The following is a 19,539-nucleotide window of genomic DNA, read 5'->3' as shown; positions in this document are numbered from 1 at the left end:
TGCTGATGTCAATCATTGAAAGAGGGATGAAAACAAACATCTTCCTTTTTTATTGAATATTCACAGTATTAACAAGTGGAGGCTGGAATGCAACAACCAAGGCAGAACATAATCAGAGACGTTTCTGGATGTGTAGCCATGCAATGGCACCATGTAAACAACCACTGAGAGTGCTTGTTTAGCTTTTGATGTTTCTGTCACCAGTACCCTCTGTTCTTTGGCATGTTAACCGTGTCTATACTTGGCAGGGGCGATAAGGATATTAGCGCTCCGATGGGGAACTTGACGAGCAGTGACCGTGGCTTTGAGGAGATTAGGGTTAGCTCCGGGGTAGTCCACTCACTGTTTGAGTGGACTACTCTTGTCTCCTTATGCAACCTCCAATGAGCTCACTAAGGTGAATGCACTTGGATGCCTGGGTGGTGGTCATTTTATTTGCCCTTAATCATTTACTCAATGCACAACTTGCAATGCGGGGCACAGCACACCGTAGTTTGTACTTTGACAGTGTGCAAACAACACTAAGCGTACTTTAATTTGTTACTAGTCTTGTGTAGAGAGAGCCTAAGGATGTTTATTGTTTTATAAGATATTAATACTTTCACGGACATTGTTTGTCTCGCTCATCTGATAACGTGTCAGCTGACTGACTCTGTGAGCCTGACCTGCAACATGTGACATGGTCAGTTTCTGAATCAACAGGCCCCTGGGCAACAACTTGTTAAAGGTCCCAAACTTGTTTGCATTTCAGAAGTCAGACGCAATAAATTAGACATCATCAGAAACAAATTAGCACTTTATAAAATCTTTATGTCTTTTATGTCCCCATTGCCATTCCAGATCTCTTTAATGTGTTTTATAGCCAATGCATTTGTGTTTCTACGACCTGATTCTGGTTGATAATTTTTCCTTTGTCATTGTTTTGGAACTCTTTTGTTGGTGTTTGAAACCACAAGACTTTGTTTTGAGTAAATTTGGGCATCTGCAAAATTGTTTTGAGCAAATTTAAGGTGGAATTTTGAGCCGTTTTGTGATTGCTCAAAACATTTGCTAAAGTAAGCATTTGCTCAGTTGCTCTCTGACATTTGAAACAAATTTTTGAGTATGCCTCCAGCTTGTTTTGAATCTTGCTTGAGCATCACAGTAGAGTAACCGATCAAATCCGACCTTGAGGCTTAAGTTACAGGTCATCAAAGCTTCTTTGTTGTTGCAGTTTGAGCCAATTTGAAGCTATATTGAGTTAATGTTTTACTATCATTAAAATTACACATCTTTGATGTGTTTTTGAGTCAAGTCATACAAAAGTTTATTGCCATTTTTTTTATTTTAGTGTCTTTGAAATGTCACCTTGTTGTTTGAACTGTTTGCCATTGTGATTAATTGTGAGCATGTCTGAAGATGAGTCACTTGAGTCAAATACTTTTAAGTTTCTTTTAGTTCTTTTACATTATTTTGTATTAAATTTGGGCCTCTTTATATGGACTATTTGTAATTAATCTGACTGTGATAACCTGCGGAAAAATTGTTAAGGTGCTCTTAGCCATTTTTTGCCATTTTATAATCTTTCGTGTCTTCTCATGAGTTATTTTGTCACTTCTTTTGTTTCGTTTGCGATTTACTACAAATTTTTATTATTCTATAAAGCTTGGTAATTTAATAAAATTGTGTTAAGTTGTACTTAATAAACCACAGCAAATAGAAACTAAACTCAAAGCTGCTTTAGCTTTGTTTCTTAACTACATTGGCTTAATGAGAAACAACTCCTGTCACAGAGAGACAGTAATCCAGAGAAACCTTCGTTTCCTGGGACCTGATCCATGCAGGTCTAGTCAGTAACCTCTCATTACTGTTTTTTCTTGTAGCAGTGTCTGAGAAACAACGTTTCAGTTTCTTTCAAGCAATTGTATTGATCTAGTCAGTAGAAATACCCTCAAGCTAGCACCTAAAGTTAATTTAATCTTTGAAACCTGCAGTTCAAAGACCAAGCAAACAAACTGTGTTATTAAGACTTTACTGGTCACTAAACACCATCGTGTATCAGACACATTACAAAGCCTTTTTGATAATAAGTAACAATCTTATCAACATCAAGAGAATAGAAAGCAGTCTTATCGTAGAAGTTACTGCACCTTATTAAGACAATCAGCACTGAATGCAGGCCAGGCTGAAGGAAATTTCCAATCCAAAAGATCCCTTTATTTGAGCAGGTAACAAGCTCACAAGACCCACAATAAGGTGTCGTGAAAATATAATGAACACATTTATAGAAAATATCTTGAGTACTATGAGAAATTTATATCTAAGTGATGCATAATTTATTCTTAATTAATGCAGAAAAAATGCTTTCTTCTCCACATGGAAAGCCTTCCAAAACATGTCTAACCTTCAGGAGGCAAAGCTTGACCTCAAGCTCTGTATAATGATTTATCTGGACAACACAATTCTGGAAAAACTTCATCTTTCGGTTAATGGCAAACAGTAATGGGAAACATTCACCATCCAAAACCCCAGAAAATGTCGGCTTGAGTGCTGTCATGGATATCTCAAAAAGAAAAAAGAAACAGTGCAGACTTTTCTTTTTCAGCAGTAACAAATTGACTTCCTGTTACACACCTCTTACTACGTGACCTACCAACACAATACTTGTCATGTGTGTCTGAATCATACACTCCTCTTACAAGCCTCTTGCATCAGTATATTTGACGACTGGCTTAATCTAGCTAGGAGACACAATGAAACTAGAATGGGCGGATGCAGCGGTTAAATCTCAGGGGAAAACCAGATTTTAGGAAGCGGCAGACCGACGGGTTATGTTTAGGATGAATATTACTGCATAGCAGCTGCTGTTGGGATGGGTTCAGATGCTCAGAGTTTCTCATTTAATCTTTTATTTGTCTTCTCTGTTTGCAGAGAATAACAGTAGACCTTTGGTGTGAACTTAAAAAAGCAAACATAGATACACTTGTTCACCCCCCCCACTGGCAAGAAACAGGAGACACATTAACTTTTCAAATACCTGAGGAGAAAAAAGACAAGACTAACTGAACAAGAAATTAAGAGAATGCCTTTGTCTGTTTAGGATTTGTATATTACCGATGTACATGCACATCATATGAAAAGGCATTAGCTTCTGTTTCTCTGTCAGACAATTTCATTTCTGCTTCCAGTCAGCTAGGATTACTGAAATCATTTCTACTGGCTAAATGTCAGAATAATAAGAGAAATAATATTTTAGATTTTTTATTTTATTAATATTTCTTCAAATTCAGAAGTTTATATAAACCTATTTGAACTGTATAGGAAAACACAAATGAATATGTTGTGGCTTTGTAAGGTTCTGATAGGTTAATTCACAATTTGAGTCAAATAGAGGCCAAGCTGTGAATGTCTTACAGAATAAATGAGCTAAACACGTCAGGAACATAAAACTTGACCCCCACAGGTAAATTAAACCTTGGTATAGTCTCCACATATCAGACGGTACCATGTTTATCTGTTGAAGCAATTAAATTGAAGCGCAAATAGTCTGAAAACATCCAGCAACACCTAAAGGTCAAGACGAAGCATTTACAAAAAAACTTCCAGCATCTGTGCAAAGAAAGTTGTGGAATTATATTTAAAAATAATAATAATAATAATCTTGTGATAAAAATAATTGCAACTTGAAATTGTTTTAAATTTTACAAAGTGTGTCACAGTGCAAACTTAGTATATGTTCTGTCTTTCCTGCACTTATAAGCCAGGCTAAAGTCCACCTGCTTTATCAGGTATTGTGACATCCTGCAACCCATGAATGCTCCATTTAGTTCTGTCAGTCTACAAAAACCTGTGAGTCATAATAATAGTTAGCTTCTAGTTATGCAAAATCACCAAATTCAATAAATCTACATTTTTACTCGTGCTTTTTTAATGTTTTGCCATGAATTCTTTTCATTTTTGCAGCTTGTAGTGCCTTGTGAAATGATATATGAAATTTGCCCGGTGATTATATCCGCCTTCGAATGCTCCCATTGTCTGATGTGTTCCTAGTGAAGGCCTCGCATTACAACCTCACACTGCGCCTATTGTGTCCGGACAAGGACCTTTCACACTCCCCGTTGCCAATACTAGGACTTCTTGGCAGATTCTCTGCGGCGTTCTTGCAGGTGTGGAAATTTCCACGCGGAGTCCTAAACTGCATGGTGAGCTTAGTCGAGAAGTAAAGGGATTTAGGCGGTAAACAACTTTTTTTTTTCTTTTACAAATGCTGGTGTGTGCTTTTTCCAAAAAGGCCAGAGCTCAGGTTTCTGATGACCTCTGCGACCTTTGTTGTCCAACTGCCAAACCACCGATGAGGGCATCGAGTGCAGGCATCACACTGCCTTGCAATAATCACATTCTCAAGTTTTGGTTCTTTGGCCAACCCACTTGCTAGCTTTATAGTTAATTCTCTTTCCATTTTTAGATGATGGATTGAAATGATGCGTGAGATGTTCAAACCCAGAGGACAATGCTTTATAACCAAAACTTTAAGGTTGTATTGCAAACAGGCCTGTATTTTTCAATAAGGAAACATCTGAGGGCAGTTGGTTGCACTGGATTTTATTTAAAGGTGTCGGAGTTTAGAAAGTTAAATACAAATGCAAGCCACACTTTTCAGATTAAAAAAAAAAAAAAGACAGAAAAGTTTGTGGGTTTTAACGTAAAACGTGGAAGAATATATAAGAAAGTAATGAATTTGAAAAGGATGTAAGTAAAGATTGGAAAGTGACTCGATGGCACTTGTGAAGGTGACGATTACTGTCCGTGGAACATCTGGAGAGCTGAGCTGCTTCTGCAGCCTTCAGCTGATGAATACTTCTGTTAGACAAGAACAGCAGGCTGAGAAGAAAGGGGGAAATTATCCAAGGGTTAGGGAAAGACTTGCCTTGGCCTCAAACTGAGGTTGATGTCCTGGCTGCATTCCTTGCAGTCGGCCCCTTGGAGCCACAGCCTGAAACACTTTTTTTTTTTTTACAGATGTCAGCTGTCAATACTGCAGGAATGCACTTCCTGGGAGTTAGCCTGGGGTTAATTCTAGGTCGCAAGAGATGCAAATAAAAGAGACATGACATTTTAAGGAGGGGTAACTCTAAAAGTAGAAATTTCTCATACTTTAGTGTCCAAACTGTGATGAAAGATCAGCACATTCCCATTTGTAAAGCTATCTTTAAGTTATGTTCCAAGTTAGAAAAGTTAAGAGTGCAACACTAACGAGTAAGAGTCACCTTTTTGAGCATTTTTACTCAGCAAACCGCTGGAACAATCCCCTCAGCTGTTGCCCAATAGACACAACGGTGCAAGGAAGTGGGCAGGGCCGCACACTCCCCCACCAGGCTTTATAACATTCCCCCTCACATCCGCCTTTCATACGCTGAGCGTTGTAAACAAAAGCAGGTCTTCTGCCACAAGACAAGGCTTAGTTTTTGTGGACTTTTTTTTTGTAGCTGGGTGTTTGACTCGGGACAATCAGAAGTTGAAGCAAGAGGTAGGTTTGTGAAACCGAATATATTCAACTTTTAAAGGGGAACCCAGCGGCGCTTTCTCGCTGTCTCTGTGTGGGGGGTTCGCAGCATGTCTGACCACGTTGGGATTAGTTACGCGTAAAGCGAAACTTTAGCATTTTCACGAGTGTGCAATATTTTTTTTATTTTGTCCTATTTATGCATGTGTTTAGTAAGTTGCATGCACAAGTCGTGTTCTGCGTGTCTTATTTAGGAGATAAATAAATAAAGAAAGTCATATGGTTGATCATCTGCAGCTTGCATATATATGCAATATATATATTTCTTATTTTTCTGCAGGTGAGGAAAAATAAAATGCACGTTGCCTGTTGCAGAAACACGCTGAAGTGTTTAGGACCCTTCCACACGTGTCACTAGAGGCGTGCGCCCATCCAAAAAATACTTGGAATTTTTGAAATTCTACAAATGATATGGGATAAGACGCATTGCAGTTTTCTTTTTTTCTATCAAGCCACAATATTAAACAAAACAAAAACAAAGCATGCTTGTGGGTTAATAGAAACTGAAGTGCTGCGGCTTTACTGCTCAAAATATACATTAAAAGATGGATTGAGATGCTGAATTTCCACGTTGCATTATATAGATTCACAGGCATTTCAAATGTTGACATGGAGCTTAATCCGGTCTTGTGTTGTGTGTAATAGATTATTGGACTGACCTCAGAAGTACTAGTGAGTTGTGTATCAGGAGGACCCATACCACAAAAACACCAGCTGTTGCTGTCATGTTTTCTCCTCTCTTTTTTTGTGCTTATTTTAGGGCCTGGTCAACCCTTAAGTGACCCTATTGATAAAACAAAGTCCTGAATGATTTTTTTTTTATCTGTGATTGTCTGAAAATGTAGGTCTTCAGCAGCTTAATCTGACAGGCCCTGCTGGCGCTTCAGTTGCTGCTGAGACCCGTGCTGATATTTCAGAACCAGGGATTTGACAGATTAAGTGAGTTCCCAAAGATTAGAGAAGCAATCATTGTTTCTGCAGATGGCTTTGTGGATGTCAAACAGCGCGAGGGCACTTCACTAGCTTCGACTCCGCTCCAAAACTTTGTCACGTTCCTGAACTAGTCAGTACATGTTGGTCTTATTGAAACCAACTTGTGCTCAGGGTCTTTATCTGTAAGACTTTGAGTTTGAGCTGGTTGCCAACTCCAGGTTGTTATTTGAATCAGCGATGTTATTGCTGTTATCTCTGGATTTAAAGTGACAGAATTGGAGCTTAACCACATCGTCTAAATAAAGAGGGAGAATAATTTTTCTTATGAAAATAGCCCCACGTCTAAGAGTTTTGCGTTAAAAAAAAGTTCACCATGAATGTGCCTGTTGAAGGTTTGAAAAGTCGCTGCAGCGTTGGCTTTGGTGCGTCTTGCTTTTTAGCACCACATTTTAGCTCATCCCAAACACACATCCTCCCACTGTTTCCTGTTCATGATTGCGTAAGACACTTTTACTACAGCCAGACCAAAGCAGTTTTGAGAGAAATATTTTTCCTCTAAAGTTCACTATTTTTCAAAAGTCTCCTCCCTCGACAATCTGTGGTCCAATTATGAATCCCAATGCTGAACATCAAGAAGACGTTAAAGAGTTTGCATTGGAGAGTTCCTTTCTGCAGTGCCACAATATTATCCCTTCGAAGAAAATGTTAGCACAAACAACACAAGTGGGAGGTAGCCAAAAGATTATTGTTATTTAAATTATTTTTAAGTTTCTTTCCCATTAAAATATTAGATGCACCAATCAGGGTTTTATTGGCCAGTACTCATTTCTGGCTTCCACTCCTAATGTCAAGCAAACCAAATAATTGGAGATGCTGGATTTTTCTGGCTTTTTTTTTTTTCTTTATGTTTTTGACTTTTTTTTATTTCCTGAGATCTACAATACATAAAAGAGGAACAAAATGTGCGGTAGTTTCTTTATGGAAGTGGTGGTAGAAATGGAAGGATTACTATTCCTATCTCTCAATGATAGATGTCCCACCAATAAGAGTTTCACAGGGGGATGTTTCTGCTGATGCTTTTGTAGACTGAAAATGGTGGAAGTTCGTTTTGTTCCATTTTCAGTAAATAAACTAGTTGATTACCGTTCACAGCCAGTCAAGGGGAAAAAGTAGAGATTCTACCAATTGTTGACCTTTGGGTGCTACTCTATGTTGCATGGTTCTTTGTTGGCCAGGTGAAGCATACACTAAGCAAATCAAGCAAATTAACAGGTGGTGGAAGAAAGGATGAAGTATGGCCTCTTTCTTGGCTAATTTATTTCAGTTCTGTTAGTAATTGTTTCATTTAGCTTTTCCTCTAATACCTTACCGCCCAGAAAGGAAGCCCTGAACAGTTGTCTTTTCTTTTCACTGTGGCTTTTCTTTCTCACATGACTGAGGAATCTTAGCGGGGGCCAGTGTCTTGAACTCTTCAACAAAGCTCCTGCAGTGCAGCGGTGGTCCTGTTTTGGATCGCTGCAGACAAATGAACCTGTTGTTCGACACTCCTCTTCATCTGGCTTTGGCGCTGGACTGCTTTAGCAGTCAGAGTAGCATACACTAGCACTGTGTGTGTGTGTGCACGCCTGTGTGCTTTGTGGGTGTTTTCTGTCAGACCACTATATATGAAACTTGATCTCTCTCTTATAAGGGAAACCTTATAAGTTCATTTTTTGTGTGTTAGAGCTTGGCTAACTTTCCAAATGCACATTGTGAAAGCACATTGTGCCAACCTGGAAAAAGCAAACACAGCCAGAGCAATCGAAAGCTGGGGAAAGCTCATAGAGATGGGTCAGAGGGTGGGAAGTTTTGCTGGGAACCAGGGTGTCGGTTGCTTCCTGTGAATGTGGATGAGTCCTGCCTCCCTTCAGCTGTAGAGAAAAGAGAAATGGCTCGCCTCTGGCTCTCAGGAGTGACCAGACAAGTGTACAAAGAATCCCCTTTAAATGGCTAATTTGATTTGCATGCAGAGTCGCAGCCTGCATGTTCTCTACTCCAACAAAGCAGCATGATCTGCATGGCTCCACTCCTTCCTTGTTTTCTATTCAGTCTTCCTCTTTTTATATTTGCAGTGCTTCAGATAAACACTGCTTTAGTGTTGTGAAATTCATCCGCTCTCGAATGCCAAATTCTTCTAGCAGTTCTGACGATGACAATCTTGAGTTCAATATGGTTGATTTCAAGTGAGCTTAAGAGGAGGGGGGTCAAAGTCACTGGGATCTCATTTCCTCCTCCTCTTTCAGTTAGATTTCCTCTTTTTCTGCCAGTTGCCTGAGCGCCTTGTCGACCAGGTTTCACACTCAGTCCGTCTATGTTTGTAGTGTGGGCTGTTAGGTGTGGTCCCTTACATGATCCACACGCAAGTCACAACTGCAAGTGTTTAGAGGTTGTTTTTTTTTTAAAATTTTTTATAAATTTCCACCTGAGGCTGTGTACTGTAGTACAGAAAAGAAAAACACACACTAATGTTCAAGTAGTTATTTGGCAGAGTGAGAGAGCGACTATTCTAGAAGCTGAAGAACAATCCGAAATTCCTTTCATGTATTATCTGTTACAGAGCTGTACTTTCTCTTGAAATATTAGTTTCAGAAAACCTTGAAGTTCACATTGAACCTTTTCTAATTATTCTCTTCTCTGTCATTCCCCAGACTCTGTAGCTATCTGCAATGGATGACATCAAAGTTGAGGCCAAACCCCTGTTGGTCGACAGAGAACTACCGGTATGTATGCCGAAAGCCAATACATGTTTATGAACACATATTTGGAAAGTTAGGTCTTGGTATAGTATATGCCAAAAAAAAAACCAACAACAACCAAAAAACAGTTTTGTGGCATTTGCTCAAAATTTTTAATCAAAGACATCTACGATGATTTAACCTGGAGTCTCAAATTCATTGAATCACAACTGTCTTGGCAATATTGCAGTTTGAAATAGTCCCATCAAAACGCGCTGCTAACATGCAGTATTTGGCAGGCTGCTTTGTTTTTATACTTCATGCCCCCAGGAAAGGGCAATCTGGACTTTTAATGGCAGAATTTTGTGGTACCTCTACAAGTGACATTTGGAAAGCATTTCAAAATTACACATCGCTGCGTAGAGTCAGAACTCCACACATGCAAATTTGCCATGATGGTTAAAATGTAGCCTTTATAAATGGACTACTGTCCACCAGCTACTGGAAGTGGTGCCGTTGTACCACTGAGCTGCACACAACTACACTCATATTAAGTATGTTAATATTTAATGTTATTCTCAGTTATTCCCTGCTGTCAGTTATTTGTTTTGTTACACTGTTGTGACAACAGTCATCAATTGGTGTGATCTTGATATTTTTCCCTGATTAAACACAATAAATGCAGATCCCTGACTGTGATAAATGTTGGCTAATTTCAACAGATTTTTTTTCACTGTTTTTTTTAATATATCCTGCTCTCCTAGATTAAATACTTTAAAAAATATGAAACAACAATTATTCCTATGGCTGCTTACATGATATAACTTCTATGTACTCTACTTTTGATTCCAATGCATAAGCTTCAGCAGAACTACAGAGTTAAAACTCTAAGTTTAGTGTTCTTATAGAGTGACAGTCTCACAAACTGATATTAGCTGTGTAAGTTGTTTCTTATCTGTTTAGGTTATAATTCTGCAGTCAGCAGCTTAACAGGCAATCTTTGAAAACATCACTTCTGGATGGCAGTCCATCAGTCTACACACATTCATGGTGTTTTCCCATATCATGAATGTCATTTTTATTTTCCCCCTTTTGCCACAGAATGTGTTATCAAACAGTCAAATGTGTCTTACAGCCATCTGACCAGCTGGGCACTGCAGCAGATGTAGGCAGGGTTATGCTTTAGCAGCTGGTGTAGCTAATCTCATTTCTAGATTTGATTGGACTGCTGTATGCACATCGGTCAACAAACCTACAGGAATCATAAGGCTAAGTTTCCTGAAAGTTGAAGGGGTAGAATACTGTCAGAAAAAACTCAAAATTATGCTTTTTTAAAAAAATTATAAATTAATGGAATCCCATGAAGCCAAGTCCATCAATTATGACAGGCATTTCAGAATCTAAATAACTGTAACTTTTTAAAAAATTTTCCTTGGAAAATGCAAAGCAAATTTCAGTTCGTATTCTTTTTTTAAAATTGAGAACAGACTGTTGTCAGTGATGAATGTAGCAGTAAAAGTCAAACTGCATTCATTGACAGGGTTAGGCTCTTGCGAAATTCAATTAGTTCTTGTAATTGCATTAAGTTTATCCTTTCATTAACCTGTTCTCTCCTTCCAGGGCCTGAGAGAGGCTGTACTGCAACTTGTTGTCAAGGTACGGCTTCACAAACAGATTTATTGCATTACTACTCTCTCTAGCCAAAACATGTTTTTTTTTTTGCACGTTTAGGTTGCACTATGCTTTATTATTTCTTTTTTTCCCCATTGTGTGTGGTGCCTGATATGAAGGGTAATCATTCCCATTCAGTGTCAATCATCATTAGCTGTAAAGTTTTATCCACCATGGTTGGTGACTTATCTTCTCTTCTGCAGTGTTTTTGTTTCTAGATAAATCTAATTAAGGTTGTACTTCATCCAGCTACTGGAAGTGATGAAGTCTCTTTTAACTACTGTACATCTGAAAAAGGACATGCATGCACCTGTGCTATTGTGTGTGAGGTTATATCTGCACCAATGCAGCTTTTCAAATCCAAAATCCTTCTTTTTGTAAAAACGAAATCACTTACAGTTGGTGTAGTAGGACCTCACTATTTTTTTCATTCATTAAAATGAATTCCTGCGGGTTCAGGTGTTAAATCCGGAGTCCCATTGGAAAGTGTTTTTCTGCCCTTTGGCCCAATTTGGACCTTTCCCCCCGAAAAGTTCATATTGACTGTATGAGCTTGTGCTGTCTCTCGGCTCTGAAGTTTGTTTTAATGAGACGTAGCGGCTCCCAGCTGTTACAGAGCGATGAAGGAATGTTGCTGTGTATTATTTTTCTCTCCTAAAATTAGAAACAACATCACCTTCAGTCATTTTCCCATTGGCTCAATGCCGACTTGCAACATTCTCAGGCGCTTCTCTTGGACCTTTGAGACCCTTGCAAATATGGGAATTGCCCTCATGAGGGGGACGCTCTTATGCGGGGCAACTCCCTGACTCCTGAATTCCTCTGACTTGACTAATTGATTGGGTCACTAGGAAGTATCTAGGCCATACATCTGTGGTGACCTGATTGCGATAATTAGTGACCTAGGATTAGTGAAGGGGACGACATCATGCTGTTTGGTTCCACGTCGCTTGCCTTTGCGACAAAATCATTGTCATGCAGCTGCATTTTACTTCTATGGATTTAATAACCGTGTCTGGGTAGGCATACGCAGTTACAGGTGTGCAGTCATGTTCTTGCACATGTGGAGGGATTATCCCGCCTTTGTAGCCTACGTGCCTGAGCGGCCCCTGCAATGGCAGAGGGGACGGGACAAACAAGATGTGAGGATTCCTGTCACATCCTGTACATGGGATGTACACACTATTAGAAATTCCTACAATACTGCACAATTTGTACGGTTATTTTTCATAAAGTAGTCTTCAACTATACTAATCAATATGACTTTTTTTACAGGCAGATAGTTGTGATTCCTTTCAAGACACATTTTTAATCTCTAGGCTACCTAATTTTGCTCTCCTTCATATTTTATAACTTACACTATAGAAATAATATTTTCAATAAAACTGCCCCTTTTTTTTGGCTCTTTAATTTTGTAAAACACAGTTTTGTCCTGTTTTAATACTATTAATAGTCTTCACTTTATTCCTGATTTAGACTTTTTTCCAATGTGTTGGTGAATAACGGCAGCTGTCAATCCTTTACATATTCCTCATCTAGAATTTCTGATCATACACACATCTTTACGCTTGTTCCGTTCCCTGACTGATGGCCCTCTCTGCCCGACACCGGCTGATCCAATTTAAGGATGTCTTCATCTAGAATTAGCTTGTTTTGACCAGCCCGCAAGGCACCCTGGGAGGCTGTGGAGCTTAAGGCCGGTCAGTAAGCAGCAAGGGTATAAAATGCAGCTTGTGGCACAGGGCTGAACAACTTTAGAGGCTTACCAAGTGTTGAGATCTGTAGCTCGGAAGGGAGTCTGCGTTGTTGCATTTTTTTTTTTCCAACAGCGAGCGGTGTTAGAACTCGAGTCCTGCAAACATGGTTCTGGAGGATTCTGATGTGGAAATGATCGTTGCTGAAATTGAAGTCAGCGTGAGTAAAGTTTATTGAGGCTGCTAGTGGATGGCATTGGTATGAGTCTCCATATTTAGATGCGTTTGACTTACTTTTTTTTAAGAATGGGTAAAATTTTCACAGCCTGGGGAAAATTTAAGCAAAGTGGCTACTGGAATATAAATGATGTAATGATTTCAATCAGTTTCTAGAAAATGTTTTGCCTTTCTTGACACTCTTCTTTCACTTTTAAGAGCCTTGGCTGGCTTTAAGAAAAATACCTTTTTTTTTTTATGTTTGTTTGCATCTATAGGAACACGATGTTGAGACTCCTCACGGAAGACTCCACTGCACGATGAAGGGCTCTCCCAAAGGAGACAGACCGGTCATTCTTACCTTCCATGACATTGGCCTGAACCGTAAGCCCTGCTCCTTCCTCAGCTTTATCTGAGTGAAACATCTGTTGTTCCTAAAGCCGGTGGGGTTCTTAATGACTGTGCCATGTGTGATCAGATTATCTACGCACAGTAGGAATGGGTCGGAATAAGATTCCCATGATATGATAACCTTGAGTAGCAGAAGAACGCCAAGATTTGCTCATTTTTAAAAATAAATATAAAAAAAATAATAATGTAAGCTCTTTCAAAGTAATTATTTTGCTTACTCTGTGCTTCAGAAACCTGGGGAAAACTTTGATAATTTTTTTTTGTTTCTTAAGCTTTAAACCTTAAGAATGATGTGGTAGAAAATTTAAGTAATTCTGAAATTGTAGCTTTTGAAAACCTTTCCTTTGTGTGGTCACTGCCCCACATATCTATGCTTAATTATTTAAACTCCATTGCATTACTGAATCTTAACTCTCCCATCCTTACTTATTGTGTAACTGGATACTCCCTTTTACTTCTTCAGAATCCAAGTCCCGCCCTTAAAAACTACTGCTAATTTTCTTTTTTTTTTTTTATGTGCAGACAAAGCTTGCTGGGACCCGCTCTTCAACCATGAGGACATGGCGGAAATCATGCAGCATTTTGCTGTGTGTCATGTCGACGCCTTGGGGCAGCATGAAGGAGCCAACACCTTTTCCACTGGGTGAGTCAACACACACACACTGTCTGTGTCAGGCAGTCTGTGACCTTTGACTGGGTGCAGGTAGATGGATGGATTCCTGCGGATGTACTTGGGACATCCTGGTTTAACATGTGTGTCGCTAGGGCAAGCGTTTATCTCTGTAATCTCTTGCTTTGATGTTGGTGCTTTGGCCCTTGGTAACGCTATCCTGGCATAAAGCTGAAAAGAATACTGGTGGTGTTCTGATAATGAGCAATATAATGTTATAAGCTTAACTATATATTTTTTAAAAAGTTTTCAATCGTTATGTTTTTTTTAAGGTACGAGTATCCCTCTATGGACCAGCTTGCTGAGACTCTCCCATTGGTGCTGAAGCACTTTGGGTAAATTGAACTTCAGTTTCCAAAGAGCCTTTCACTGTTTCATGTAAGGAATTCTCTAACCCGTTGTTCTAACAGTATCCACGTATCTCTATGCACCGCAGCCTGAAGAGCGTCATTGGAATGGGCATCGGAGCCGGCGCATACGTGCTGACCCGATTCGCCGTAAGTTCACACCTTGCTCTCTCCCATTCACACTCCATAATTCGGGTTTTAATTAATCTCAGATTAGCAGCTAATGTGTTTCTGCCTTCTGCTTATTTTGGTCTCAAAAGGCCGCTTATTACCCAAGCTCCCTGAGCCACAAAAGCCTGAGGAATGTAGCCGATCGGCTCAACGCTAGCACTTTGTTCAATAGAAAGTCTCTGTGTTGATGGAACACTGTTGGAGACAGCTTTTAACTCCGTATTGGACAGAATAGTTCAGATTATTGCGTGGCTGAATTTACTACATGCACAGGACTCACATTTCTAACATTGAAGACCTGAAATGGATCTTAATTAAAATTAGGCAGCAACATCTACATTTCCTAAGTTTAAATGACCAAATGGAGAGACTAGATATTTTGTGCTCTAAAACAGAATCACTCACTATCAGTTCATTTTTCTTTTCCGTTTTAGCTGGACTATCCAAATATGGCGGAAGGTCTCATGCTCATCAACATCAACCCGTGTGCTGAGGGATGGATGGACTGGGCTGCCCACAAGGTAACATTGAAGAACAGCAAAAATGTCAGTACATCTTGACTGTTGATGGTAGCTTGAACAGACACCTGCATCAAACAACAACGAGTTAGCCCTGTGCAAAACCGATTTTACTCTAAAGAGAAACAGGGATGGGGGGTGTTTTTCAATATTGTGAAATCTCACACTATAAGATCTCATTGCACATCTATCAATGCAAGACAATTTTTAACTTTCTTTGTTATTTACATTGTTTTTCTGTCTAATTGTAGATCAGTGGCTGGACCCATGCTCAGCCTGATATGATTATTACCCACCTCTTTGGAAAGGTACAGCATTTCCCATTTCTATACCCGTAAATCTCAAAAGGCTTCTAAAATGGTCATGAATGAGGATTTTAGGTTTAACATGTAATTTTCGGTTCCTTTATAGGAGGAGATCAACCACGACCTTATCGCTACATTCCGCCATCATATCTTGAACAACATGAACCAGTTCAACCTGCATCTCTTTGTCAAGGCCTACGAGAGGTAATAGAATAAGACTTCTGTCAAAGGTTTTAACAAGTCAAGACGCAGCTGATTTTCTCATCCTCTCTCTACAGCCGGAGGGATCTGGATATTGAGAGGCCGGTCCCTGGATGTAATGCCAGAACTCTCAAGTATGCATAGGCAGCCTCCTTTTTTTTAATTGTGTGGTTAAGGACAAAATAGTTTGTAATATTGGTCAACTGATTGTATTTTCTTCATCCAGGTGCCCTTCTCTGCTGGTGGTCGGCGACAATTCTCCTGCTGTGGATGCTGTGGTGAGTTCAGGCCGGTCACTCATTACTTTGCTGGTGCTACAGATAACGGCCTGAACGTGCTTTCCGTCCACTTTGGTCTTCTGTTGAGGGGAGAAGATTTGCCAGTTTACGTGTTGCATTATGGCAACATTTGAACTCGACTTGTGCAAAAACATGGTTCTAGGAACAAAGATCAAGTGACTCAGATTAGATTTAATCTCCTAAAGTCAAGAGATTTGAGTTGCTGGGTTTACTCGTAGCTTAGGAATTGTCTCAAATCCCCTAACTGTTTATTTATATAAGCGCTAAAAGCTTTTACTGTCTTATTTGCGGTATGGTCAGGATTCCTGGGAAGCTTTATAAGCTGGTCTTGTTTGTGCTTGCAGGTGGAGTGCAACACCAAGTTGGACCCCACAAAAACAACCCTCCTTAAGGTGAGAGTTCTGTCCAGTCCCCTTTGTTCCACTCATGTCCCCACTCCGGACCTCCCTGCTCCCCTCCCATATTCTCGTTAAGATTATAATAGCCTTGATGGAAACGCTTCAGCTGATAAGTTTCCAGCGGGTCAGCACTTACTTGGTGACATATTAACCAGCGCTGCCACAGCTGAACATGTCCTTGCATATGCACTTTGCCTGTGCAATCTGCATCAGCTGACCTACTTTTGGTCGCCTTTGGCAACCTTTTTATTGGCTGCACCAAAATCAAATGGCTGCTGAACTGAAAAATAGATTCACCGTGGAAACTCTAAAGTAGCACAATTGCGAGGGACAAGGTGGTAAAATGGGTCATCTTGGGTGTCTTTTTTATGGCAGGTATTGACTGCTTCTGTTTTTCTCTTTTCTTTTCCAGATGGCTGATTGCGGAGGCATGCCCCAGGTCGACCAGGTGGGTTCTCTTGTTTTTCAAATAGAAGTTCCTGTTGCAGGGCAAACTGGCTGTGGCTGGATAAGGAGTGCATGTAGTCTGTGTTTGTATGTGTGCGTGTGGGTGGACAGTAGTGTAAGAAGGTGGCATGTAAGAGCATTAGGAAGAGGCATATATGGGCTACAGTCGTCAGGTTTTAATCCTGCTCACTGAGCTACACCTGCCTGTAGCAGCTGTCATATCTCAGTAAGCTGCTGGAGGGAGAGATGGAGCGTGTTGATGTCTTATGTAAACTGAGTGATTATTTATGACATGGAGACTGATTATCTGTGTTTCTGCTCCTCCCTGCAGCCTGGAAAGCTGACAGAAGCTTTCAAGTACTTCATCCAGGGAATGGGACACAGTAAGTAATCAAAGTTTTGGGTGTTTTGACATTTTTAGGTGTGTGATGAGATGAACTGTTCTGAAAGCGTTACTGACCTGACCCTATCTAAGGCGCCTCTGCCATCTTGTGGTGAGATGAAGAAGTTTGTGCTAACGGGTCACCTTGTTCTTTCTAAATGGTTTGCAGACCTCATTTAATGAACTTAAGTCTTAAAATTGTATATTTACATTATGTGGTTTAAAGCAAAGGCTCCCACTTAGAACCACTTTTTATATTTTCAATGTTATAAAAATGAACTGGAATGCCACCTGATGTGTGAACCTAGAAGGTCCTTGGTAGCCACCAACCTTGCAACAAAATGTATAAAGGCTGCTTTGCTAGTAAAAAAAAAAAAAGTACTTTAGTATTAAAACATTTTGCGTTTCAGTACCACAAAATTCAAGTTTCATTTCCACAAAAGATGCACGGATAATTTGGGCAGAAATTAAAAGCTTGTCATTTTGTTTTCCTTAATCAGTTCTGAATCAAGTCAAATATTAATAGAAATTAAATGCATGAAAACATGAAAAGCTAGATCTGTGCATATTTGTTTAGTTGCTAGAGTGTTGGAATGCATAAACTTCACAAAGCACATTATTGGCTTCTATGGCTAATAATAGTTGGCATGGTGAATTAGAACAGTCAGTAAAGCCAACTGGGTTTTACTTTTGCAGCAAGAACACAGAAGGTGATTCTTTGCGTTCTAACTTATGAAGAAACTGTGATTAACAACTTCTTGGTTGGTTTGAATGGCTTTATTTCTAATTGGCAACAAGCTAAATCTTTAGTCGACTCCATATTCTGACTGTGCTTCTCCTTTCTCAGTGCCCTCTGCCAGCATGACCCGCCTGGCTCGCTCCCGTACCGCCTCTGGCTCCAGCATCACTTCAGACGGCAACCGCTCGCGCTCCCACACCCACGATGGCAACCGCTCGCGCTCGCACACCAACGAGGGGAGCCGCAGCCGCAGCCACACGACTGAGCACGGCCACACGGACGGCACAGCCAACAACAACGTGGACCAGTCAGGGCCCAAGTCCGCTGAAGTCTCCTGCTAAAGTGAACACCCCGCCCCTCCCACAACACCCTGCCCGCTGCAGACAACAAGAACCTCTCAAGGTCCCTTCATTTTGTGCTGCGCTGCCTCTTAATTATACACACAGACACACACACATAGATTCATACACTCTTAAAGCAGACAGGGATACTAACATGACATATTGTGACATGTAAAAAAAAAAAAATGCACAAAGGACTCTTGCTTGCAGATCTTCCACTGCAGCTGAGATGTCTACATTTGAAGATAACTAGATTAAAAGGTTGTGGTCAACTGTTTTTGTCATTCAGGGACTCGTACACGTCCACACAAACAAAACATCAGCACTCTTCGGTCAGGCAGGAGAGCAAATGGAGGCAACGCAGCATTCGGGGGACACCAAAATGGAGAATATCAGAGAAAGCTGTGGCTAAGAGTACTCCAGCTTGTAAACTATTTCTCTCGCATTTAAGCAGAATTAAAATCCAGCATTCCTTTTGTTTCTCCTCTACTCTTACCACGTTTCGACACAGCTTTCTCAAATTTACCCCCCTGTAAATGTCTTGTTGTCTTCTCACTAATTGTCTGATCATTTACTCTAATGTTTCCAAGTGGCGTCGTTTGTGCATAGGAGCAGATTTGTAGTCGTAAGGGAAAGAGAGCGAGGAAGCACTCGGACGGATGGATGAATCGTACAGGGCTCATTGTATCTGTAGCTTCACAAATTAAGGGAGAAAGTTTTCAGAATATTCTGTAAATGATAATTTTATTCAGCTGGTGTTTATTATCTCTGAGGTGTTGGGTTTTATTTTAGTTCCCCTTTGCTCCCTTTAAGATTTCCATGCGAACCTACTGTTTGCAGGTGAAATACAACTTGAATTAAGACTGAGCATTTTTCTGAGAACATTTCATTAAGAATTAGCTTTATAATGAATTAAAATGCAAATTCACACGAGCTTTTCAATCATATATGCTTATTTCTTTAAGTTTTTTTCCCCCTCCCAAGCTATATGTATGCTGATTTCTATGCAATCAAGCACAAAGGAACAAAAAAAGTGCCATGAAATTGTTCGCTTTTGAGATGTGATGCTCCTGTGTGGCTTTTGGATTTGTTGGGTGAGTGCAGACGGAGAGGTCCACATGTTAACATGAGGATAGCCATAGAACTTACCCGATACCATTTCCTGTATTTTACTTGCACTACAGCAACATATTACTTTGCAGATTACATAAATGCAGCTTTGTAAAGATACAATGCACAAACCATCTCTTTGATGTAGGGGAAAAAATAGCATTAAAAATGATATAACGGTTTGTATTTATTAAAAAATGACAATAAAAAAACTTGTAACAGATTCCCTTTTGTTGCATTATTGCATATTTCAAAATGTAACTATAAAATTGATTTACTTTCTGTACTTTGAAGGACAAGGGTAAAATGCAGGAAAGATGTCAACAGTGCCTTCCAAGAATATCTGCAGCCACTGAACTTTCTTAAAGAAATTAAAGTTCAATAAATTTTATGTGATGGTCCAACACAAATATGCACACAACCTGTTTGA

At 39.8% G+C, this 19,539-nt stretch overlaps 1 protein-coding gene across 2 annotated transcripts; it reads left to right on the top strand.

Annotated features, from left to right (window-relative positions):
- The first annotated feature begins 5,374 nt into the window (after positions 1-5,374).
- Positions 5,375-19,332, top strand: ndrg1a (N-myc downstream regulated 1a). Of its 2 annotated transcripts, XM_032580607.1 has the most exons (16): positions 5,375-5,506; positions 9,163-9,234; positions 10,810-10,845; positions 13,049-13,154; positions 13,704-13,824; positions 14,124-14,186; positions 14,288-14,348; positions 14,804-14,890; positions 15,139-15,195; positions 15,299-15,396; positions 15,471-15,527; positions 15,620-15,671; positions 16,037-16,084; positions 16,503-16,538; positions 16,869-16,920; positions 17,767-19,332. In XM_032580607.1, the coding sequence occupies exons 2-16, from the start codon at positions 9,181-9,183 to the stop codon at positions 17,997-17,999; spliced, it is 1,161 nt and encodes a 386-aa protein (XP_032436498.1). In that variant the 5' UTR covers positions 5,375-5,506; positions 9,163-9,180; the 3' UTR covers positions 18,000-19,332. The 2 variants fall into 2 exon arrangements, with proteins under 2 accessions (XP_032436498.1, XP_032436499.1); XM_032580608.1 differs by lacking the exons at positions 5,375-5,506; positions 9,163-9,234; positions 10,810-10,845 and adding an exon at positions 10,889-12,774.
- Positions 19,333-19,539: the final 207 nt, after the last annotated feature.

This window comes from Xiphophorus hellerii, chromosome 13 (assembly GCF_003331165.1).
Source record: "Xiphophorus hellerii strain 12219 chromosome 13, Xiphophorus_hellerii-4.1, whole genome shotgun sequence".
Classification (NCBI taxonomy): domain Eukaryota; kingdom Metazoa; phylum Chordata; class Actinopteri; order Cyprinodontiformes; family Poeciliidae; genus Xiphophorus; species Xiphophorus hellerii.
This window is presented reverse-complemented; position numbering and strand designations above follow the sequence as displayed.